At 40.6% G+C, this 25,134-nt stretch overlaps 2 protein-coding genes across 4 annotated transcripts in view; both read right to left on the bottom strand.

The window, feature by feature from the left end:
* Positions 1-921: 921 nt before the first annotated feature.
* On the bottom strand, positions 922-19,517 carry LOC147315095 (uncharacterized). Its single transcript, XM_086262318.1, has 6 exons — positions 19,141-19,517; positions 15,522-18,483; positions 10,155-10,354; positions 8,990-9,111; positions 7,453-7,567; positions 922-4,910 (listed from the first exon to the last, which is right to left on the bottom strand). Exons 2-6 carry the CDS (start codon positions 17,914-17,916, stop codon positions 4,779-4,781), a joined length of 2,964 nt encoding a protein of 987 aa, XP_086118444.1. The 5' UTR covers positions 17,917-18,483; positions 19,141-19,517; the 3' UTR covers positions 922-4,778.
* Positions 19,518-21,248: 1,731 nt separating this feature from the next.
* Positions 21,249-25,134, bottom strand: part of prx (periaxin) — a 45,753-nt gene continuing 41,867 nt past the window's right edge. For 2 of the 3 annotated variants that reach the window (XM_086262315.1, XM_086262317.1), the window contains one exon: positions 21,249-24,100. In XM_086262315.1, coding sequence (XP_086118441.1) covers positions 23,811-24,100 — 290 coding nt within the window. In that variant the 3' untranslated portion in view covers positions 21,249-23,810. Of the gene's footprint in view, positions 24,186-25,134 lie in introns of all 3 variants that reach the window. The other variant, XM_086262316.1, reaches the window with a different exon arrangement.

Here is a 25,134-nt window from a genome sequence, read left to right as displayed (position 1 = left end):
GGTACAACAAAACACTCTCACTGTGCTCTGTTTGCTTCTCCTGGAAGTAATCGCTGGCTTGTCTGTGCTGTTTATGCATAAGGCCAGCTGACTCATGCGGTGTAAACGGTGAGGTCAGGGCAGTCTGCTGCTCATCTGCCTGTTTTCTACCCTGCAGTATAAAGCTCTGTTATGATAGCACAGCGGGCAGGCAGCTGCTCTGACTCAGCAAATAAAGTGCTTAACTCTCTCTGCGCCACTGATCTCGGAAAGAGGTGATGGTGACATGCCACACAGGATAATCTCGCTAATACTGGATTATTTATCACGTTAAAAAGTGAACCAGTCCATGTCTTCAGCTTCTGATAAAATAAAATAGAATTTATTAGGCGATAGTGCTGCTAAAGCTGAAATAAGATATGATCTTCTATAAATATGAAAAAATTCCTTTACGTTGTATTTACAGGCATCTGTATGCAGTGATTTTGTGAATCACTTCAGCCCCTCTCGCAGTCTGCAACATGAATTATTACATGCAAGAACGCAGCTTGATATTTTACACGCTGTTTTCCTCACACAATGTCCCAGTTGGTTATCACAATGTGCACTATTATATGTCCTTGTATTAATAGTCAGGCTGTGATGGTAAACAGCCAACAGGCCAGAAATCTTTTGCCGTGTGACCAGCAGCTTTTTACCAGTTCAGCAGCTGTTATCAAGTTTGTTTTTTTTGAAGCCACATTTAAAACACAGGCCATCAAGTTTAGCAGACGTTTGGCTTGTTTTCTGATGTTCCACACGGTTTTGCATATGTTACAGAAGCAGCATTAAGTGTCATTAATCCTGCAGAAGTTGATGACTGTTCACATATTCAATACCAGGGATTTTATTCTAAAGTAGACATTTACAGATTTTACTTTTCCTGATGATGTAATATTTTCTAAAAATCAACATAATGCAATGTTTTTGCATGACAGAGTCAAAGTGAGACTAATTTTAATTGCTTTGCAGGTAATTAACTGAATTCTGCCCTGTAGACTAATGAAATCTTTGACCTACTGGAGGGTACGTGACAGTAAAAGGCAGATATAACAAAATGCATTAGGCTCTATGTGCAACAAATATTTAATGAAAATCAATTAAATAGATGTTATTAAAAGCCAACATTAAATGGTGCTAGAATAAAAGCAGGGACATTATCATCAGTCCTTCAAACATGGCCTGCAGCTCTGAACTTTTCTCAACACCGCCCAACAGTGGTGACCATCACACGGTGTTTAACTCTCCAGTTCCCAAAATACGACAGATTATGAAACTGTGAGGACAGAGCAGTAAATATTTACAGCTAGTGAGAGGAGATGTGTGTTACGCCCCCTGTCGGTGCAGCTCCTTTGCCTTGAACCATGTGGAGTATCTCCAGAGGTGGAGACATGTTTGAAGCTAAATGTGAAACAGGATGATTGCGGAAAATATCGTGACCTTATTCTCCTCAAACTTCCTCAAGTGAAAGTGTGAAAATGACAGTCTATTAAATGTTTGGTCAGTTTTTAACCAAAGCAGAAAAATTTGTTTCTATTTTGGTTTCACAGTTAATTTTCAGAATTTTCTTGTTTCAGTTTAGTTTACAGCTTCTGTTTGTCAGGCGCACAACAGTTTCTATTCTCGAGAAACATTCGTATCAAAGCCTCTTCAGGTTAAGTTGTCTTGATAAATTATATCAATGGCTTTCACAAAGACGAGACATATTTTCTGTATCTATATATTTCCTGTATAAGTATAAGAAACATGGACCAAAGTTATGGACTTATGAACAAAGTCCCACGCTAATCCATAGAGCAATAAAGTAGATATGTGCTAATATATTAATTAGAATAATGTGCAGCAATTTTGGCAAAGAGTAAACCTAAAACATATTTATGTTCATTAATTGTTTGGTCGGATTCCAGAAATCTGAGGATAGGTCATCACCCACTGACAGCTGGTAACCGTGAATCTGATAAGTGGTTAGGAAAAAAGATGGATGGGTTTGAATGTTTTTCATGACAAGCTCAATGAAAAACCTTCATTGACTCCATGAGACGTCAGCTGAATTACGTCAGGTCTGACTTCTTCTTGGTCTGTCTGGAAAATATTTGTTCGTTTCGTAATATTTACAAAGGTTGAGTGAGTGGATTTCAAAATGTTCAAACATGGCCCAGAAGAGCAGACCATGTGATGATTTTATCCGAGTTACTAGTCAGCCAGTGGTTCCCTCTTCATGAAATCAACAGGTCACATAATTCTGCATGTCAGGAGGAAGCATTAGCCAGCACGCAGTATCATTTTATTACATCAGTCAACAAGGTGACAGCTGGATCCTCCTCATTGTGACAGAAAATATCCAATTTTTTCAAGAATTTGAATGTTGTATAAATGGCACACACACACACACACACACACACACACACACACACACACACACACACACACACACACACACGACTGATTCTGAATTTCATCACAGATGACAGAGTTAACAATTGAAATACACAACAGAGCGACTTAAAGTTTTCTGAGGTGACACAAATTAGAAACGCGGCGCATGATCGGCATAATGTGAACAATATTCTCATAAAATATCATTTTGACTGGCAGCTAAATTCAAGTTTTGCCCATGAAGTGGACTCGACTACAGAACAGCGCTGAACTAAAACGAATGTACTGAAACATTCGGCAGACAAGAAGCGAGACAGAAAGACAAAGAAAGAAAAAGGTGGAACATCACATGCTTTTGTTGAGTCCACTTCAGTGTGTTTGAGAAACAAGACAAACATTTCCTCCTGAAATCACTTCCGTAACCTCGTAAACATTGGCACTTTCTCTGTTGGCACTAACTGGAAGACAAACTTGTTTCTCTGAGGAACCAGAACAAAGTTGAGACCTGTTCCTGTCACTGGCTTTTCAGTAGCAAATACACAATGAAAGCACATGCATCAAAATGTCAAATGTAAACAAAATTAAAACAAAAAGTCTTGATCTTTCTTTAGTACTCATTATTATATCTGCTCTAGGCTTTTGAAAAAAATAACAATGCTCAACTTTGATCTTCTGTGTGATGACACGACTAGACAAAAGGTTTTTCTGTTACTTCTACTGAACGTGTGCATGAATCCAGGTGATGGTGACATCTGTAGAGGTGCTACAGACAGGAAAACTGAGGAGGAGTGAAGCTGTTACAAAGGGTCAGGCCACCACATTAATGGAGCTACAGAACAAAAACAAGCATCGTGTCATCGAGTCTTCTTCTCTAATTAAACCCAGAGATCTTTTCCGGGAGGAAGACTGGAACTTTATGCTACTTTCATAAAACGTGGCTGGAAATATAACTACAAATCTAGTTTTCTGGATAGTTCCCATTTACCTGACTTGGCACTCAATAATACAGACATGTATGCCTCCATCACAATCACTTATTAGTCCAATTTGAAATAGCTGAAAAGTACAGATGCTTGGGTAATTTAAAATGTCATGTTGACACAGTTTGTCTTGTACCTGTTCTGCTCATTCAAAATTCACACTGGCCATTGATGCAGCCGCCCAGCTCATACTCCGTCTGAAAGCTGTATTAGAGCCTCTCCTGATTGGTTTGAACACAGGTAGGCGGGGCTTTAGTGCTCACAGCCACACCTGTGTGACTGAAATGATATGTAGGAAAAAAGTAGAAAAAAAAGTGTGTTTGGAGTAGTCTGACGTCAGAGCTTTAGGCTCAATATTTGAACCCATGTTTAACACGAGCATCCATCAATGTAAGAGTATATACATGACAGGAAATAAGGAGAAGCCTTAAAGGCCCCTTGCATGAAGTAAAGCTGTGTCTTCATGAGTTATAAATGGCTTGAAACTTAACCAATAACCCCAGATGTTTTTCCCCTTTCAGCCTGACATATTCTATGAATATGCTTACAGTATACAGCATATAGTATATGAAGAATGCCATTTTTTCAGAACTGGGATTTTCCTACTTAATAAAAAAATCTATTTCAAATTTAAACTGTAGTGTAGTGCAATATTATTTTGTTTGACTGTTAGATCAGCAACACTGGAGGCAATAACTTTTTGCCCCAATTACACTCTTCCATATCTGCACGACAAAAAACGAGAGACTGCAAATGAAAGCTAAACAACCGGCATGTCAGAGTTCCAAAATCATGAATAACAGGGCCGCCAATGTGTGTAAAACGTTGTCTTATATACCCCAAAAGGTTGATTCTGTTCATCTGGACGTAGCGATTTCAGTGGGAGAAACGTTTCGTCACTCATCAAAGTGACTTCTTCTGCCTTAAATATTTATTTTTATTATTTAAGTTCACCCCATGTGAGTTTTATCTCCTTTATATTTATTCTACCCTTGAGACAAAAAGCAGTGGTACTTCAGATCTATTTCTGTTTATGGAGGAAAAAATTAGAGTGCCTTTAAGGTGGCGGCGTGTACCTTGTAACGGGTCACAATGCTCCAAAGAATCTCAGTAGATAAGGTGGAGACTTAATGGGTGGTAGTGGTGATAGTGAACAAGGTGATGAACACGTGATATAAAAAAAACCACTCCCCCAGTATACATCAGCAGGTGGTGGAGGAGACACCAGCTCTCCTCACTGTCTCAGGCTTAAATAACCAGGAAGTGTGCAAAGAGTCAGCAGGTCGATGAGTGCTTGACTTGCAGTTTAACATGCTGTGAATCCGGAGCCTCGGGAAACATGTTAAAACCTGGAGTCCTTCATTGTGAATGCTGACAGCCAAACCAGAGCTGAGGTCCACAGAGTTACTCCATGATGTTCCTGTTGTAGTCATAGGACAGCCGTCGCTTAGCAGCGGCATGTTGAGCATGCTGATTGGCTGAGGGGAGGCCAGGGGAGAGGCGGCAGTTTGCTGTCGAGGAAGCAGGTCTGCTTTCCTGCAAAGATGAAAACTAAAATCAGCAACACAGCTGACTACAGCGTAGTTTATCAACTAGCCAGAGAGAAGGTTACAACAAATATGAACAAATGATAAAATCAAATCCATAATTATAGAATTATTGACTTGTCGTAGGCTCAAAGCCCACAGTGCCATTAGCTCTGATTAGGATGACACAGCAGATGTGAGCGTGGTTTCCCTGCGGATCTTACAATGAAGACCAATTATCAGAACTGTGAGGTGTGAGCCCAGACGAGGAGGGGGAGCACTGACAACCTTGTAGAAAAAACACCTCACACTCCCCTCTCTCTTTCAGGACGCCTGATCTGTAAATAAACTGAGATTTCTAATGTGAGAGTTGAACTGGACTCTGCCTCCTTATAACAAAACTTCCATTTGGATCTGCAAACGCACACATAAACACACAAATCTGGAAAACATCAACATCACCGGATCGTACCCAGAATTCTGCTGGTGCAAGTGTCCTCAGCTATGCTGCCACCTGCTACTTTTCCCTTTGTTATCTTGAATCTATTGTTTGAGTCTGTCCTTTTTCCTTGTCAGATTGTCCCTCATGGCCGTGCATCTCCTTGTTCTGTGTCTCCTTGAAGTTTGCTAGTATTTGAATTCTTTGCTCTTGCTTTAGGTTTTGTATTAATATGAATATTCAGTTTTAAAACTGTTTTTTTTTACGTTCATTCCTGTTTCCAGTTGTTCTGAGTTTGCGTCCACAACCTGCTTGTCACATAGCCATCATATAACACACGATATGTGAGCAAGGGATCTGAAAAATATGGAAAAAGACATTCCTGTGCCAAACAGAGCCATCTATCAGGAAAATCTAGGTAACGCTAACAAGGGAGCCGAAGAGACAGCAAACATCCCCTCTGACAGAAACGTGGCCTACTTCAAAAGAGCACTCGATCTGAACCAGAGGCAGCGAGACTGCTGAAGGTACTGCGTTAGGTCCAGATGCTGCAAAAGTGCCTGCAATCAAAAGACATACTGACAACATTTCAGACTATTTTCTGCAGAAATAAACAAAATAAAAGTTCACCTTCAAATTTTGGCTTGCACTAAACACCCGACAGCTGAAACACCACCCTACTTCATCCTGTCCTCCACTGTTGTCGCCTGCGTAAACAATATCACTTTGACCTTCAGTGAACATTTGATTTGTGCATGCTTTATCATTGCTGCACAGCCAGTACGACACATGTAAACATCTATTGTCTGATAAACTGTAGGCCCCCATGTCAGCGCTGCACGTTTGCACATCTGGATATAACCCAGATTTCAAATATACTACCTCAAGTCCCGTCTCTTTTCAGCCGAGGGCATCTTTAACCTTAAACAGCAACACTTTGCTTCTCCTTTTTTTGGTCATTCCTTCCAATTACCTTAAATCTCCACACCTCTTTTGTTTGTTTTCTCAATGTGTCTAACAATATTCCTCTATTATAGCCCATCCCGGTGGTAATTTCTTGTAGCTTGTATCAATAACCTTGGCTATTTTGTTAATCTGCAGAGGTTTTAGCTTTTGTAGTTCCTAGCTTAGCATAATTTTATCGTACCAGTCTCAATTTGATTTTTTTTTTAAATCAGTTACCTTTCTTTAAAAATTCAAAACATCATAAACGTTATCACATAGAACTATTCTCAGTCTTCTATCTTTATGTCTGAATTGTTAATTAGAAAGGTTACTGAAGACTTTATAATTTAATAATTGCTCGATTAGAAAATAACACCCCAGTCAAATGATAATGAAAACCAAAAAGTGGTATTTTCACACCACATTCAGTAGCAAAGTAATTAAACAGCAATAACTTATATTTGAATTTATGTAGAGTGAAAGATGCAGCATTGTGGAAAAATTAACGACGAAGACTATAATTGAGTAAAATAAGACCTTTGTGATGAGATGATTTATCTGCTGCTGCAAATTGGCCCTCTGCTGTAACCCAGTTTAAAATATAATGAAGCAGGGACAAGTGAAAAAAGAAGCATAGATAAAATGATCATTAAATTCACATTTCATGCACTGTGATAATGTTGATTGCTGCTTCTGGCCTGTAGCAAGCAGTCACACAGTGGACGGGTAAACCCCACACTTGCATATTTTGAAGGTGCCTTGTAGCTTTCTGATGTGACTCGGTTCAGCAGCGCGCCCGGGGCTGTTCGTGTACTGAGCGTTCTGCATAAAACAGCAGTCGCATCATTTGAATGAGGCTGCAGGTTTCAAGGCTATCGGTCAAACAGCACTATCAGTTCGTGTTACATGTTAAGGCTGTGTTGACGAATTCAATTTAACAACCGCGAAGCTTCACAAATTGAAAGTGAACACTAAGTGCTCTGTGCTAATTCCCCTGCAGCAAATTATGAGTAAAGAGACGGAACATTTGCTGTAAAATTTGATTTCTTAAGTGTTTTCTATCAGATTGTGAACACTGAAACATGTCCGCAGCGAGCGATTAAGACGCACTCGTCTCCAAAGCTGCTGGGCTCGCATTTCCATGTGCATGGTGTCGGTCTTTACTCACAGTGTGCGGCTGCTCCAGGTGTAAAGTCTTCAGCAGCAGGTTACGAGACACGCCGTTGGCTCTCTTATATCTCTGGCCGATCATTTTGTTCAAGTCATGGAAACTGTCCAACAGCCTAAAGGTTCAAAGACACAGACACACGATTTCATGCACAAGAAGAACATTTGTTTTAAATGACTGCTTTTCAAAGATTCAAGATCAAGATTCTGTATAGGAGTCAAAAGCTCAGGGGTCACAAGCCTGGATAAAGAGGAGGGTATGTGGTGTAAAACTTCTACACAATCCAATATGGATGCAATCTGCTGTGGCGAACCTTTGGGATAGAAGTACGTTTCTTTCTCTGTCCTATGTGACAGTGTGGTCAGCATGGTCATCTTTGTTTGTGACCACAGAAGGTGGTTTTACGACCACTAGAATAGTTCCCAGGTTTTTTCAAGGGTAGCTGCACAGGCAGAGAGCACCCTCACCAACCCAGTCATTTTGTTCTGTAAGCATATCTGAAATTCAAGGGTTGCTCCTATTAGGCTGTCCAGGGGTACAAATTCTAACAGTTCCTTGAAATGTAGTTGCACTTCACACAGTCACCACTAGGTGGCCACATTTTCTTTCAACTTGTCAACGTATAGTGTTTTATCTCGTAAAACCACCGACACCATAAAAGAACATCAAATTATGCATTTTGTATTCATTCCTGTTTGACTCGAGTAAAATGACACAAATGATTTAGAGAAATTCAGTGTTGGAGGGACAAGGAGGTAATTTTGTGAATAATTCCATTAAAAAAGGACTTGTATGTATAATGATTTTTTTTTTTAAATGAACCCCATACAGATTGTTTAAAATGAAAGTTTCCCTGAATGATAGTTTTTGGTAATTGTTACAAGTATTTTCTTTAAAAACAAGTATGAATATTTAAGAAAAAGAGTCAACATTATGTAAGGAAAACACAGTATTTCTGTTAAAATGGTGAATTTATGGAATAGTTTTATGAAGAAGAAAAAGTTCAATATTTATGAGAAAGATCTAAAAAGATCTTGTTGTTCTCTTTTATCAAATCAATTTGGAGTTTGGTGAAGGATGACAATCTGTCAAAATACAATCATAAAAATTTGCAGGAGTAAAACTGAGTCTGATGATTTTGGGGGTCTGATCCATTCAGTACAGAGTACTTATGCAACAATATAGAAATCAAAACAGAATTTATGACTGGTTTCATTAGCCCTGAATCACAGCCTACTTTATCATCCTTCTAGACACTAGTGGGAAACATCCCATCTAATCTCTTCTGCTTATCCTTGTGGGAAATGGTGGGAAACACACGTTACTAAATTAAACTTGTGCTGTCTTTGGTGAAAGCTGAAACTAATGATTGAAACCAGGAAAGTGTTTACTGATGGCATGGATAAAGAGAGCTGAAGAATGTACATTGAAGGTACTTGTGCACCGACTTCACTCAGGTTCTTAGGTTTATTCCCATCCATCTTTTATCTAGAGTCATCGCTACACATGATGGCCTTCGTCAGCACGGTTCACCTACCCCTGGTCGTGGCTTGCTCCGCCTCTGAGGAGCTGGCTCAGTGTGGGAACAGTACTGAGGTCACAGGAGTCACTTGAGGATGAACCAGTAAATGAGGGGAAGGCTTCAGCAAAGACAGCCGCCTGCAGTAAATACAGAGAGAGCTCATCAAATACAGCTTGAGAGCTCAGCACACCGCAAGAAAACAGTCAAAACACAAGCATCAAAAACACATTTGCAGCATTTAGGAAAAAAATATGCATTTATGGTTCATTACATGAAAAGTTAATACTTTATTTTCATAAAGGTCTCCTTGTGGCACCACAGGCACATGAACCAACTTATTTAAAAACAGCCAGTCTCCTCTCACTCTGCTTCACTGCAGTTTTGGGCAGGGCTCATTTTTCATCTGCATCTTTGCACTGTGCTTAATGTCCACTGGGAGACTCTCCCCGCAGTGCTGACTTCTTATTTTTAAATTTTATTTTTAAGGAGAAAAAAAAAAAGAAGCTGGGGTAATGTGAGTTATAACGCTGGAGAAAATACTGATTAATTTTTACTCATAAAACTTAGTCACTCCTCCTGCAGGGTTACATCAGGGTGAGCCGTGTTTCCATGGTAATGGCACAGCCAACTGAGAAAAAGGGGGAAATTTTAGGTACAGACATATACACTTTCAACTGGATAAAAATTAGTGACCCACACAGATAACACTAAAATCACCCCATCTCTCACCAAAAAACAAATCCTGCATGAACAGAGATTTGGACGTGAAACTAAACTCCTTCTCTAAGTTATAGCCAAGATACAATACACACACGAAGGTTTTTGTACATTTCACCCAGGGCCAGCTATATCTACCAGACACTAAGAATAGCAGATGGAGCAAATAATGCATAGATTTAAACTTGAATAATTCTTTTCTACTGCATGATCCACAGGGGACTGAGTAACTACACAAATAACTCCCTGAATCCACCGAGCATCCCTGATCGATGGTACAGGAAGTGCAAACAGAGGTTAGAGTCACAGAGACAAACCACGCAAGACAGAAATTCAATGCTGTGACACAAATGAACCAATCCTGAGGAGTCTGTGGACTCAGTGAAGTGGATGTAATGGCCACTTTAGCTCTTACTGAACAAACAGAACCGTTTTTATAGCAGTTACTGAAGGACAACTGTACCAGGTTCTGATTGGCTGAGAGTCTGTCTCTCCTCTCCTCCACAGCACTGGCTGGCCACCACTGCTCCACAACGTCTCCACCTTCATCTGATGAATCCTGAGGGAAGGCTGTCCAGGTGTCGCCTGACTGGTGGAACGAGCTGTCCGTCTTGCCTGGCGTCCAGAGGGTCGACTCACTGGTGATAACATGCTTCCCAAGTGCTGTTATCAAACACACACACAGGCACATGCACATTAAGTCTTAGTACATACAGGGAGTGCAGAATTATTAGGCAAATGAGTATTTTGTCCACATCATCCTCTTCGTGCATGTTGTCTTACTCCAAGCTGTATAGGCTCGAAAGCCTACTACCAATTAAGCATATTAGGTGATGTGCATCTCTGTAATGAGAAGGGGTGTGGTCTAATGACATCAACACCCTATATCAGGTGAGCATAATTATTAGGCAACGTCCTTTCCTTTGGCAAAATGGGTCAAAAGAAGGACTTGACAGGCTCAGAAAAGTCAAAAATAGTGAGATATCTTGCAGAGGGATGCAGCAGTCTCAAAATTGCAAAGCTTCTGAAGCGTGATCATCGAACAATCAAGCGTTTCATTCAAAATAGTCAACAGGGTCGCAAGAAGCGTGTGGAAAAACCAAGGCGCAAAATAACTGCCCATGAACTGAGAAAAGTCAAGCGTGCAGCTGCCAAGATGCCACTTGCCACCAGTTTGGCCATATTTCAGAGCTGCAACATCACTGGAGTGCCCAAAAGCACAAGGTGTGCAATACTCAGAGACATGGCCAAGGTAAGAAAGGCTGAAAGACGACCACCACTGAACAAGACACACAAGCTGAAACGTCAAGACTGGGCCAAGAAATATCTCACGACTGGTTTTTCTAAGGTTTTATGGACTGATGAAATGAGAGTGAGTCTTGATGGGCCAGATGGATGGGCCCGTGGCTGGATTGGTAAAGGGCAGAGAGCTCCAGTCCGACTCAGACACCAGCAAGGTGGAGGTGGAGTACTGGTTTGGGCTGGTATCATCAAAGATGAGCTTGTGGGGCCTTTTCGGGTTGAGGATGGAGTCAAGCTCAACTCCCAGTCCTACTACCAGTTTCTGGAAGACACCTTCTTCAAGCAGTGGTACAGGAAGAAGTCTGCATCCTTCAAGAAAAAACATGATTTTCATGCAGGACAATGCTCCATCACACGCGTCCAAGTACTCCACAGCGTGGCTGGCAAGAAAGGGTATAAAAGAAGAAAAACTAATGACATGGCCAACTTGTTCACCTGAACTGAACCCCATTGAGAACCTGTGGTCCATCATCAAATGTGAGATTTACAAGGAGGGAAAACAGTACACCTCTCTGAACAGTGTCTGGGAGGCTGTGGTTGCTGCTGCACGTAATGTTGATGGTGAACAGATCAAAACACTGACAGAATCCATGGATGGCAGGCTTTTGAGTGTCCTTGCAAAGAAAGGTGGCTATATTGGTCGCTGATTTGTTTTTGTTTTGTTTTTGAATGTCAGAAATGTATATTTGTGAATGTGGAGATGTTATATTGGTTTCACTGGTAAAAATAAATAATTGAAATGGGTATATATTTGTTTTTTGTTAAGTTGCCTAATAATTATGCACAGTAATAGTCACCTGCACACACAGATATCCCCCTAAAATAGCTAAAACTAAAAACAAACTAAAAACTACTTCCAAAAACATTCAGCTTTGATATTAATGAGTTTTCTGGGTTCATTGAGAACATGGTTGTTGTTCAATAATAACATTATTCCTCAAAAATACAACTTGCCTAATAATTCTGCACTCCCTGTAGTATGTGCTTTCGATGCTCTTAAAGGACAATAATGGGCATTAACCCTGTATTATAATACAGCAACAGCAGCATTGGTGCTAAAGGTGACAATAATTACTAGGACGGCTTCCAAACGGGGCCAGTTTATCCAAATGAATGAAGAATCCCAATAACTGTTTTGTACAAATGTCCACAATCGTTTTTAAATGCTGGAAAATTAAATTAAATTCTACAGACCCTACAACACATCCAACTAATAATTTAAGAAATCTCTGTCTGATCTTTGCATATCTTCACTAACTGTTTATTCAGTCTACTTAAACCTTGACAAGTTTCTAAGATGCTTTAGATGGTTTCAATTCATGGAGTCTTACTGTTGCAGACTAAGCCGTTCCTGTCGTCCTCACGTGCTCTGTGCAGATGGATGCAGCTAACCTATAAAATAGACCTGATGCTTTTTAAAGGGAGGTACAGTATTTTTCATGCGACACCTGGAACAGACTTTAGTCTTCTGTGACCAAGAACTGGAAAAGCAGTTCAGAAGATGGATGGACAGACAATATGTGCATCCAAAATACTGTTGACCAGTCCTGTCCTGTCCAGTGCTGCCCCTCCCTTCCACTGGAGGGTTCTTCCTGTTAAAAGGGAGTTTTTCCTTCCCACTGTTTCCCAGTTCTTGTTAATAGGAGGTCGTCTGATTGATGGGGAGTTCCTTTTTCCACCGAATGTAACATCCAAAGCAAACTTTGTTTTTCTTGCATGTGATGCATTTAGGGGACACCTGTAAATCTTGGTTACGGAGGCACCATGCTAATATTTTAAATTATTATTAGATGTGCCAGAATTAAAACCCACAGTTTTAGTAGCTCTTCAGCTTTCTATTTGTCAGCAGCACAGCAAGACAACTTGCATTTATTATTCTGTTAATCACCTTGTCGTATCATTGTGTTGTCTATGGCTGTGACTGCTTCCTGCTGTTGCTTAAAAAGTTGCCTGCTGTACCAGACTCTGCGGGACTCTTTGAGTTTGTATGTTGGACTTTAATCTCACCGCGACATCTCACTGCGTGGAAACATTTCAGCGAATATTTGTATCTCTCTTCGATCCCTGCTGCTTTGACACATCTACACGTCGCTCTCCATTGCTCGGTGTATTTATCCGACGATGTATCTATCAGACACTTGTCTGTGAGACTGTTTCCTTTTCACCCGTTGCCCAATAACCTGAGGCTAACAGGAGAGCTCACTGGCCTGTTTGCTTCCTCCCCCTCTCTTAGCTCGACTCTGAATGATTAATACCGTGTAGTGAGACGGGGAGATCAGTTAGGAATCCAGGTCAGGACAAACTACAGTCTTATTTCCACTGTGCTGGTAAGTGATGCCTACCAAGGCAAGAAAGAACTCTGCATATTTATCACAAGATTAAAAGTACTACTGGTCAACAACTTATTTACGTCATCTAAGTTACAGCATGTGTTTTAGCTGTATGATTATCAGGCTGCCTTACTTTAACTCTTTACCCCCATTTCAGGCCTGTTTACAGAACAAATTGACTAAGTTTGCATCACATGTTAGTGAGGGTGGTCGCTGCCTTTGCAGGTACCCTTCAAACGGCATCTTTATTGATATACACTGAGGGATCAAATGTATCATTATGGAGGAATGAGTTAAAACAATCTGTTCCGGAACACACTTCCAATCAAATGTTTTTCCATGTTTTTTCTGCCTCTCACTACTTTTATTTCAAGCTATTTTTTTCAACCTTGTTGTTATATTCAGTGTAGATTTATAATATGTATTTTCCCAGATTTCACACAGGCACAGCCAGACCTCTGTTTGCAAATGCTATGAAAGGTGTTTGTTACACTCATTCTTGTCTGTTGAAGTTTCTGTCTCCATCTTAGTACTGTAGCTATTTATTAAAAGACTTTTGGGTCATGGTGAACTACTTCACTTTATCCACTGTGTGAAACAAGTAGATTTATCTCCTCCTCCTTTTAAGCCAGCATTTTCCTGATTGGCTGGCCCTCATTGAGATGCTTAAACAGAATGTGGGTGGGGCTTCAGTGCCTGAGATTGCCTTATTAGGGATGCCCATCATAAGTGACATCATACAGAGCCACAGATAGAAAAAAACAACTTCAGCCATGTTTAATATGAACATTTGCTACTGTAACTCACATGTTTATTGAAAGCCCATTTTAATTACTAATAATTAAAACCAAAATAAACTAAAAGGCCAGATAAGTGTGAAAATATGCATAAGTAATGTGGGTGAAGCAAGCCTTTAGGTTTTATAGCTGGTCCTTTAATTTTTGCCCTTTTACATACATCAGTCCCTCTGATGATAAATGTTAAGACTGATAAGCCATCAGCAACATGTTAAAATAAACTTTTCAGTAGAACAGACTGAGACATAATTATGCACCAACCTCAGCACAGCCTCATTTAGCCCCCCTGTGGAAACTGGGCTTAACATGATTTAGGTGATTAGCTAAACGGAGCAGAATGAGGGATCATTACGACTGATTAACACCGGCTGTGAGAGAAAAACAACGAGGCGCAAGGAGTAAAAGATCTGACATACCTGCGCGTGTCTGCTTCAAGAGTGTAGCAGATAAGAGCCATCATACTGTCAGACTACTAATTAAATTCATTTATTTATGATTCAGGTACTAGCACTGCTTTATTTTGTTCATCATACAGTTCTTTAAAAAATCCAATAAAAATATTTTCTTCTCAATTACCTTCTTGCACTGAATGATGGTGTCCAATATTTTTTAATTCCGCGTACCCAGGAAGCTTTGAGATGGGTTTGTTAGCAGGATTAGTCGAAAAGAATCAGGTAGATTTGTAGGAAAAGTTGTACCAAAGATAAGGAAGGGCCCAACTGCTTTTTGGAGTTGATCTCAGTCCAGTGTTTTTATTTTATTTTTTTGAATGGATCTTTTGAGGGCGACAATATTAAAAACCTGCAAAATATCTTGATGTTCTCTATTAAACACTAACTTAGATCCAGATAATTAGATCTCAATTCTTGAGGAGGGAGTTAACAAACAGTAAAAATTAAGTCTGCAGTATTTAAATAGTACATAGTAATGCAGTTTAAGTAAGGACTTCCAGCTGCTTTATCCCCGCAAACACATCTTCATAAAATAGAAACTATAACAGCAGCAGGATTTTGGAAAGATAAAAGTAAATACCCACTTGTGCATAACTACTTGTGCGCTTCTTGAAAACAGATTGTGTACACTTGCATTCCTCAAAGTGTACAAAAGGTTAAAAATGCACTAATTCTCTGAGGGAGTCGTTGCCATTCACTCTTTGTTTCCCCAACACAACACAAAGAGTGTTAAAGAGTCTAAATCTGCACATTTCTGACTTTTTTCTGAAAATCTCTGAAGCCTTTCTGTGTCAGCCTTGTTGTCCAGGACCAACAGATCCAAGCCTACAGCACACAGAAAGGCAAATTTACCAAAGATCCCAAAGGAGTGAAAGAGATACTAAAATGAGAGGAAAGCCTGGCTCGTAAACACAGAAAGGGACAGAGAATGAACAACCACGAGACTCACCAACACTCTCTCTGCTCCCACAAGGCACTGAGGCAGACATGGTGAACTCCTCGCTCCAGGCTGGCTCTCCCTCCGCCTGCATGAACACTCCAAACTCATCTTCCTCCTCCTCCTTCCTCCCTTCGTCAGTGGCCACGGTGGAGCCACTCTCCACCTCACCCTGCTCCTCCAGCTCTCTTCTCTTCCCTTCTTGGCCTCCTTCTCTGTCTCCTGCTGTTGCACTGACTGCCTCCTCCTCCTCCTCCCTCTCCTGACAGGGCAGGCCGGTTGCCATGGATCCCAGGGTGGGCAGGGAAGGGGCAGGATTAGCCTGGGAGAGCGCAGGGGAGGTGGGGAGATTGGTGCAGGCAGTGTTAGTGATGTTAGTCTCTCCACTTGGTTCAACAGGGGCATTGCTTGTTTGTGCACAGGTGTATCCATCCTCCTCCTCCCACTTCCTGTGTTCATCTTCAACCTCCTGTAACCTCCAGTCTTCCTCTGAAGCACGGTTTATCTCTGTCCCTTCATAACTATCTTTGAGTGTGACTTCTCCTTTACATTCATCCGACTTCCGAATTTCCCCAGCTCCGTCTCCATGTTCAGGATTGAGGCTCTCTTCTAAATTTCCTTCTTCTGACTCCAGCTCATCTTTGGTCCCACATTTGCTGCTCTTGTCTGCCACAATCCTCTCGCCTGACTCAGAGATGGAATGATCTCCATCTGTGAGGGGTGAAGGTAACACTTCCTCCTCATTTTTAAACACAGATTGAGGTTTACTATGCAATACCTCATTCACAGTGGTTTTCTCATTGGCCTGTTCTTCTACCTCAGAGTTTTCTTCCTCTTGCTCATACCCCTCAACGTGATTCTCCTGCTCAGCCTGAACCCAACAAGTTTCACGGTCAGCACTGCAGACGCTGCCCTCTATGGGTGCGGCTGACTTGTTAAAAGTGAGGGAGACTGCAGTGCTGCTGGAGGCAGGCGTAAAGACTGCACACCAGCTGGAGAATTCATCAAGAGCCTCGCTGATGTTCTCCTTTTCATCTTTAACATCTGCACACTCAGCCCTTTTCTCTGATTCTTCACCTGCTTCATCGAGATCAGAAAATCCGTTTACATTAGCCCCTTCTTCTTCTTCACGGGGACATTCACTTGGTTTTCTCTCAGTAACGCTGTTCTTATGTCTTAAATTATCAGTCAACCCAGAATGTCCATGGGTGACGATATTTCCTTCAGTGTATCTGTCCCCTTGTTCCTCTGAATAGCCATCCTTGCTCTGAGAAGCTTGTGTCTTCTGCCCCTCGCTGCTCTCAGTTTCTCTTGTTTCTCCCACATCGCAGCTGTCGTGGGAGTCACTGTAAGAACGGGTAGATTCTAGGTCAGGGTTTAGTTCAGTCAAAACAGAGCTGGAAGACTCTAACTTGCCGAGGCCTCCCTTATCCTCCTCTTCATTCTTTTGCCTTTCCTTCCTCATTCCCGTCACCTCACTGTTCAGCCTGTTTGGGATGCCTCCCTCGTGTCCATCCTGGCTTTTCCTCCTCTGTGCTCTCCTTCCACATTGGACGCAGGATTTAGGAGAAACGCTGTGGCTGCATCTGGCTCGCCGGCTGTCCTGCTGTGGGGTGGGAAACTGTTTACAGTCCAGGCCTCCTTTGTCTTGCTCTTCCTGCCTTTCTTCCACAGCGATTTCACCAGCAGGAACTTCCCTGCTCCTCTGCTGCCTCTCTCTGCTCACGCCTGTTTTCTCCCGGCACGCTGCATTGCCAGACTTCCTCCATCTCCGCCCCGATCGCACCCTAACCCGGTTTGCTCCAGTCTGTGCCGGTGGAGTTGGCCCAGCTGGAGTGTCTCTGCGTCCTCCTCCTACTCCAGTCTTTCCTCTCAGCCACCCTCCGACCACACTGGATGCTGCACTGGTTGTCACTCCAGAGTTGGGCTTAGCTGCTGAATACAAACAGCTTCCTTTCTCAGTCCGGAGGAACAAACACTGAGTCTGAGTCTTCCCGCTGCCCTCTGAGGTCTTCAGAGTGGCAACTGTTACCAAAGCTCCGATTCCAGCCTGCCTACTGTCCACCCCGAGCGGAAGCCCATATCCCATGCGACTCCACTCGCCACTCAGGCAAACATCTGCAGGCCTGGGGCAGGACGCTGAACTTCCTCGACCTGCAGGAGGAGCTGTGGGTGCTTGTCCTCCCAGCAGATTAGCAGTCTTGTGGCGATTCCTGGAACACAGGGCCCAGGCTCGGAGACCCCGAATGAGCGGCAGATCGGCCAGTCCCAGCTCCAGTCGGCTGGGGAAGGGCAGAGAGGCTCTGGAGCATTTCTGGAGCATCTCCCGGCTAGAGCCTGACATGCTCAGGCACGGGTAGTTGTTGTTGTTATTCTGCTGGAGCATAGTGCTTGTTGTGGGCCTCATCTATGTTTTATTGGTTGGTTTTTGCTTATCCTTTATTAAAATGCAGCCTGTCGGCTCAAGTTCAATTCTCATTTGTGAGAGGGAGCGCTGCCACAATCAAGAATCTATTCTTGATTCACAGCCTGACAGCTCAAAGGTAAAAAGATCATCATTTAGAAAAACATCACTGGGCACTATGAAACAGCTAAAACAAATTTCTCACTGATTAATTCTGACAGTGGTACCGAAGACGATGTTTCCTAACATGGCCGGAGGGAGATGAATCTCCTTGTAATCTCATATTTTAGCAGATTATTCTGACTGCATCTGAAGACCGAATCAGTTGTTTTTCTGACGGGCGACCTGCCACTGTTTGCATCTATAACTCCTCAACTTAGAAAGTCTCCTGATGAAGAAGAGAAACATGCAGGTGTGATGTCCAGCTGTCAGTGCTGATGAGAGCAAGGGAAATGAGAAGTTTGTTTTCTTCCAGGCTGACGCTCAGTGACGCTGTCTCCAGAGCTTCGCTGCCCTCCCCGTTCACTGTCCTCTCCTCACTGAGGACTGACTCGGCTGTCACAGAGCACCCTGCAGGGGAATGGGTAAAATAAATAAAACAAACATGGAAATTAAAGACTCATAGTGCAGACTTATTATAAGGTAGTGTGATATGATTAAAGAGCAAGGATCCCGCCAAGAGGAGGCCCAATCCAGCAAATAAATAAAAAGCTTAAATATTAAAATTATTTAATGCTGACTTCACTTTGGTTTGGCTCAATGGGTTGCAGCTGTAAGTCAGTGTGGGAGGTGTGAGTCTGTCAGAGGTCATGCATTTGAATCCAAAGTGACTTCTTTTCCCACTACTCCGACCCAAACAGGCTCTTTTATATATATGAAAATGGGAACTGACACCATTTGCATTGTGGTGAGAATTAGATTAGTTGTTGCATCAGCCACACACAATCATCCAGTAGACTAAAAACGAAACACAGGTGGCCATAAACCCATAAATCCACTTCTCCTGCCCACACAGCTTAAAGGATTTACCCGAAGAGCATCAATAACCCGCCACATAAGCGACGAAAATAGGTTTGAGCCACGTATGTCATACTTAGCCTACTCCTATCAGCACCACTGTGATGAAGATGAGCCACGTCAAACCACACAGTGTACCAGCACTACCTGTGTTCCCAGCCAGCATGTCCTGAGAGGGATGCCCACAGCCGAGTGCTCATTGTTTCTTACCTTTTTCGAAGCCCCGGGGTCTCAGGTCCAGGCTCTGGATTAAGTGTCCTTTACTTAATGCCCCTCTGCTTCCTTATTGTTTACAGACGAAGCCTATTCCCCCTCCTCTCGGGCTCTGGAGCATCCTAAAGTGGAATCAGCGCCGCCTCATCTTTCTACTCGGCCTGCACCACAAACGTTACAAATCGCTCGAACATCCATTCAGTCCTGTCCCATCGTTTAAATCAGAGCACAGCCTCTTTTTTTTCGCTCTCTCCTCCCGACTCGTTCAGCCATTGCGCATCATCTCATCCGCCGCGGCTCGGCATCGTGCGCCGCCGCATCTTACCGCAGTAGCCTCCGGTGTGCACAGCGAGCAGGATGACGAAGAGCTAATTTGACTTACAGCCCACTCACTGATAGGAGGCGTGATTCGTGCCACACAGAGCAGGGAGAGGTGAGGCGAGCGGAAGTGTATGGAGGGTTCGTGATGCCACACTTAGGGAGAAAGAACACACTGGTCTAAAATAGAACAAACAGAATCTATTTGTTTGCTACTGGGAGCTTCAGACCTAGATCTAGAATTTAACACAATATTTATCATATGTACGTTGATTTCTGACATTTTCAGAGGTGAATATAACATGTAATAAAAACACAGTGTCTGGAATTTTAACCATTCCCCATTAAAATAGTTTAAATGTGTTTATTCTGAAAAAACAACCAAACAAAATGGGACATTTTAGACGAAATGTGTTTTTTAAGTACAAGTGAAAGAATCCCAGTAGCAAAATTATTATTGACTGGTGAGTTAATTAATATAACTATTAGAAAAAGTAACAAATCACAGAAAAATATGGCTACTTTTGCTTTTTCTGGGCACACTCCCGGTTTCTCTGATGTATTCCTGAGATATGACAAGCAGCTTTCTCTGAAAATACTTAACAATAAAATTAGTTGATTTTTTTTCAGTGTGCAGCAGAAAAATATACACAAGAGAAACAGTTACGGAAAGTGAAAATGTCACCCACAGGTCACCTATGAAAGTATTTGTGTTCTCTCCATATTTCTATAAGCTTTTGAAATAAAGGAGTAAATATTCTGAAATTTTAGAGGTCATTTTTTATATTACTTGTTAGCTTAATTTGCCAAAATTACCAGTAGACTAGCCACAGGTGTCTGTGTTTACATAAGTCACTTGGTCTACAGTGCTACTGTTTATGTAATGGTTGAGTTTCATTGCATTAATAACTGTTTATTTTTCTACTCACTGTATTATCTACATTATCTATATTAGGACAGTGAGTTAGTCACCTATCAGGGAGCCAGTACCTGTGCTTGTTGTAGTAAAAGTGCAGACTAGATGCTACTTTCACCCATTGTTTATGATTTTACCATTTTTTTGTGTGTGACAGCATATTGGATATTAAGGTACAGTGTGGAGTATGTTTAAATTGTTATGACACCATCTAAGAGGCGCTGATTTTAGTTTCAGTGATTAAAATTCTAGTAATTTATGTTTCCATTGCTTAGCATTAGCATTTACCTTGCTAACCTCTTGCTAACGGAACTTGCAAGGATTCATCCAAATATGGTTAATTCCGGCTCCAAACAAATACAACAACAACAAAAACACCCTGGTATTAGCCAAAAGAAACTTTATTTTAAAAGGGATGAAATTATGAGATTTTAAAAATGCTGAAATTGTTCAGTGAACTGAAAACAGTAAGTTTGTAGCTGGTGATGCTGCACTTTCCCCTGTCTCTGCTTCATGGCATTGTTTACTCCTCATACAGCATTAGTGTAGCCTCACATACTCTCACCAGAGAGCCTACGTTTTCACAGCATCATCACAGCAGCAGATGAGTAGATTGGGAGACACACACAGACACACACACACATAGAAAGAAGACGTCATACATCCATGTGCACAATTTACTTTTTCCCTCCAAAGTCCTCCTCTCCAGACATTTTCAATAAGCCTCATTCGTGTGCTATGGATCTTTTTCATAACTCTAATATAAACAGGCCAGTAAAACCGAGCTTTGGTATCATATAGTCAAAATATTCAAAAAGAAATACATTAAAGATTATTAAGAGTCTTAATTATTTTTCTGGATTTAAATGGGCTTCCAGACCACTGCGTTTCTTATATTAGGAATTTAAAATGTACATGTTGTGCTTTGTTCATATGTTCTGTCATACTCTTAAATGGTGTATGCTTATATTAAATAAAGTGGTTTTCAAATAATGAGGCAAGTATACACACACCATAAATTGCTATAAACTGCTTTAAATAGCCTTTTCAGTCATTTTTTTTATACCCTTGGCTAGGGATGATGTCATAGAGGGAGGATCTCCCTAATATGGTCAATTAAGGCACAAAGTGCTACACACAAGCTCCACCTACCCGTTGCCCCTGTGAGGGGCATCGATTCAGGGGGCAGTTGGTTTATGAAAGTTGGGTGGCCTTAAAGTGAAGATCTAAAAACAGCTTGTTTCAGACATTTAAGGAAGTGAGGATCTGCACCAAGGCCCAGCTTATGATGAAGAATAACTCTGAGATGAGAATTATGCAATATAAAAATATGGAGTAGGAAATAATGTTGTCTCTTTGAAAATTTCACTGAAATTTATTTAAAATTTGACTACAGGACAGAAGACTTTTTGTGTGAATATTACTTTATTTAAGTAACATCTTTACAAACATTCTTTCAATGCAGCTCTGACAAAACACTTGCCACTGAAACCCTTAGAATCAAAAAGAAATTCGAAGACCTTGTTAAACCAGAAAGTTAAAAATCTCTCTGCATGTACATCCTGCCTCAGTGCGCGTTACCTTCACATGTCACTACTCGTCTCAGCTTTTTTTAAAGTTCTAGTTCTCAGCTGCAAAAAAAGGCACTGTGCTAAACGTTGTTAATGAGACAACTCTTTTATGGATTCATGCATTTTACCACGCAGCTTCATTCCATCAGTCAGCCAAATAAAGGAAACATAAAAGTGTTTATTCTTAAATGTTTTACATCTACTTGAAAATAGAAAACCGTTCAAAAAGCCTGATTGGTGTATCCTTTAAGGTAGGACGTTTTAACAGAATACCAGAAAAATTACAAACATGTTTATAAATGGTAAGTTCTTTGTTTATAAATTAAACTTAAATATCAAAATTTAGAGACATAAAAACTGATATTCAAGAAGATTATTCCATTTTAAAACAGTTTATACATTAAATAGTAGATACATTGTTTAAATTGTACTGGGTAAAGGCACTTAAAGTTTCAATCTCTCCGACAGTAATTTTTGGTGTTTTTAGAAATATTTATAACTCTGTTTTCTGGCCTTTTTTTCTAACACGATTGCTTTGCAACAAGATCAAGACACGCCACCCCCACTAGTCTCACTCTAGCAGCCTTTTAGCAACTTGGATCAACAGAATAAACTTTACAGTTTCCTCTCTAAAATTTCTGAATTTCTGGTTTAAATCCCCAAATTTCCGTCCAGCTCACTGCTGATGTTTTGAAACGCAACAATACTTAACAGCCGAGCTTCAGAAATATCAGTGTATTTTAAAGCTACAGCCTCATTCACAAAAAATACAGTGGTGCCCTTTTTTTTGGCATTGTACAGTAAAAACATTAATAAAAAATATATTAGCAGCAGGTTGGGCTAAATATTTGAGAGCAACCTATAACCAGATAGTCACAGGTTTGATCCCCACAGCAGATAAAGAGTCCAGAGCGTCCTGCTTACTCACTGACCGTCTCTGGGAAAAAAAAAAAGCACAGGCTAAATGTGCTAATATATAAAACTATGGCAAAAAAAGCCCATAATCTCAGAAAGTTCACACTTTTTCTTCAAGATAAACAAAACATTGTTTCAGGTCAAAACAATATCATTTATGCTTTGGTAAATATGAAAATACATTTTGAACTGAAAAGGAAACAGCTTCAAAAAATCAATTATATTGTTTTATTTACATAAATATTCCTCTGGCCTACGTTGTGATGGTTATAATGAAATATTTTTAAATGATCATGGAACTGAATCATGAACCATGAAGTCGATGTGAGTAAAAGACTCTTTCCAGCGCATTTCAAACACAAAACAAAAATAAATAATGAAACAGTCCGACATGTTTACATTCAGAGTGAAACCTTTAAAAACCAAACAAAATCGGATAAATAATTTGGACTAAACTAACAAACCGTAACAAAAAAAGTCGTCACATGTAAGATGAGAGAAGGAAATATATAGCAATCTTTAGCTATAATAATGACAATAATACTGCTTGATGTAATGTTATTGTAGTTCATCACATTCATACATCATCTATGAAAATATAATATAATTTTTTTTGTTAAGGCACAGATGAACCCCAAATTAATATACACGGTGTTCCTCTGGGCTATGTTACTATTTATCCATCTAAATTGATTTGGTTAGAGTTGCCCAGTTTTGGCGATATTAGCTGGAGAAATGATGCGTGGAGCCCACAAATAATCAGTTCAAAAAAGTTCAGTAGATAAACAGCACTACAGGTCAGAAGAAAAAACTAATGTATCACTAATTTGGGGATGAATTGTCCTTTTATTAGAGGTTTACTTTATATTAACACGGCAACCTCACAAAAAAACTAAACAACAATAACAAGAAAAGTAAAATACATTAAAGATACCATTCCAGCATCTTCAGTACTTTGACACCTGGTGAGCTGCTGTTGTTGTCTTTGTTGTTGCTGTGGTCGTTGAAGACTCGTCTGTTCGTGTTTCAGCCAGGTGGGTGATTCTGGTGGTCTTTGTCACCATGGTGACAGTTCCCTCCTCGGAGGAAGAGATTTGGTGCTCTTCGGTCATTTGCGAGGTGGTGAAGTCGAGCCCTGAGGTGTGGAGGCAGAAAGACCCCGAGACATCTGCCTCCCCCCCTACCTCACCTTTCTGCTGGGCCTGAGGAGAACTCTCTGGAGTTATCTGGAGGAAGCCTGCAGTAGGTAGGCCAGGAAATAAGAGAAATGAAAGAAAAAGAGGAGGATAGGTGAAGAAATCAAGAGGGAAAAGAAACTTAGTCTTATGTAGAAGAGACAAAACAAGAGTATATAGATTAGTGATTTATTTACCAGGAACACAAAAAAATATACAAAAAACATCAAAGGTAGCAGCAAGAATAAAGTATAGATAGTGTAAAGTATATTCTAATAAATCCTGTGGCAATATAGTGAAAAAACCCAGTAAAATCCAGACATAACATATGAGAACCACATGCAAAATTGATTAAACATCATTTTTGAATGTGTAGACTTTTACAGTTTTTCATTTTCTCATTTATATGCTTTATTTTCTCATTTCTCATAATGCAACTAAACGGGCAAATTTAATAGACGGGGTAGATACAAATTTAGATTTTTCTAAATTTTCAATGTAGTGCTTTGATAAAAAAATCTCTATTTTCTTGTCCTTACTATATCTATTAAAATATATAAGAGCTCAGGCTATGCATTTTTCTTAAAGAAACATGAAACACTGGATGACTAGTCTTTTAGTGTGGCAATGCACAGTGATTCAAATGAATGCAGAAGAATTTAAAGCTGACTGGGTTGGGTTCAAAACCTGCACTAAAACTTTCTGGTAAAATGCTGCCATCTTGTGGTGAAGTTTTTAATTAAATATCTCAGAGGGTTTTTACAAAAAGCGGCTTTAATAATAACATTAACAGCAGTATTGACGTAATGCCAGCCCAATCCGGTTGTTCAGTGATGACGCGACGAATCCTACTTCCGGGTCTAAAGTAGTCTGCGTTTAATATGGCTTTTGTGTTGTTAACATGTTTAATGTTATGTATTTTCTTCTATTTGATCTCAAAAAGCTCCTAAAACAGTCAGTGATCACTGTTGACCTCCCTCGGCTTTTATTACCACTAATCATTTATTTAAGCTCAGCTTTTAAAACCTTAGGATGTAACTACAGCCCAGCCCATGCAGCAGTATATGAATGACTAACCTCGTATTGTGGATGGATT

The sequence above is a fragment of the Aulonocara sp. 'chitande type north' Nkhata Bay genome, linkage group LG14 (assembly GCF_057382095.1).
Source record: "Aulonocara sp. 'chitande type north' Nkhata Bay isolate Kocher_YH1m ecotype deep benthic linkage group LG14, A_spYH_male_GT1.1, whole genome shotgun sequence".
NCBI classification, from domain to species: domain Eukaryota; kingdom Metazoa; phylum Chordata; class Actinopteri; order Cichliformes; family Cichlidae; genus Aulonocara; species Aulonocara sp. 'chitande type north' Nkhata Bay.
The sequence above is the reverse complement of the archived record's forward strand: the minus strand, read 5'-3'. Positions and strand labels throughout refer to the sequence as shown.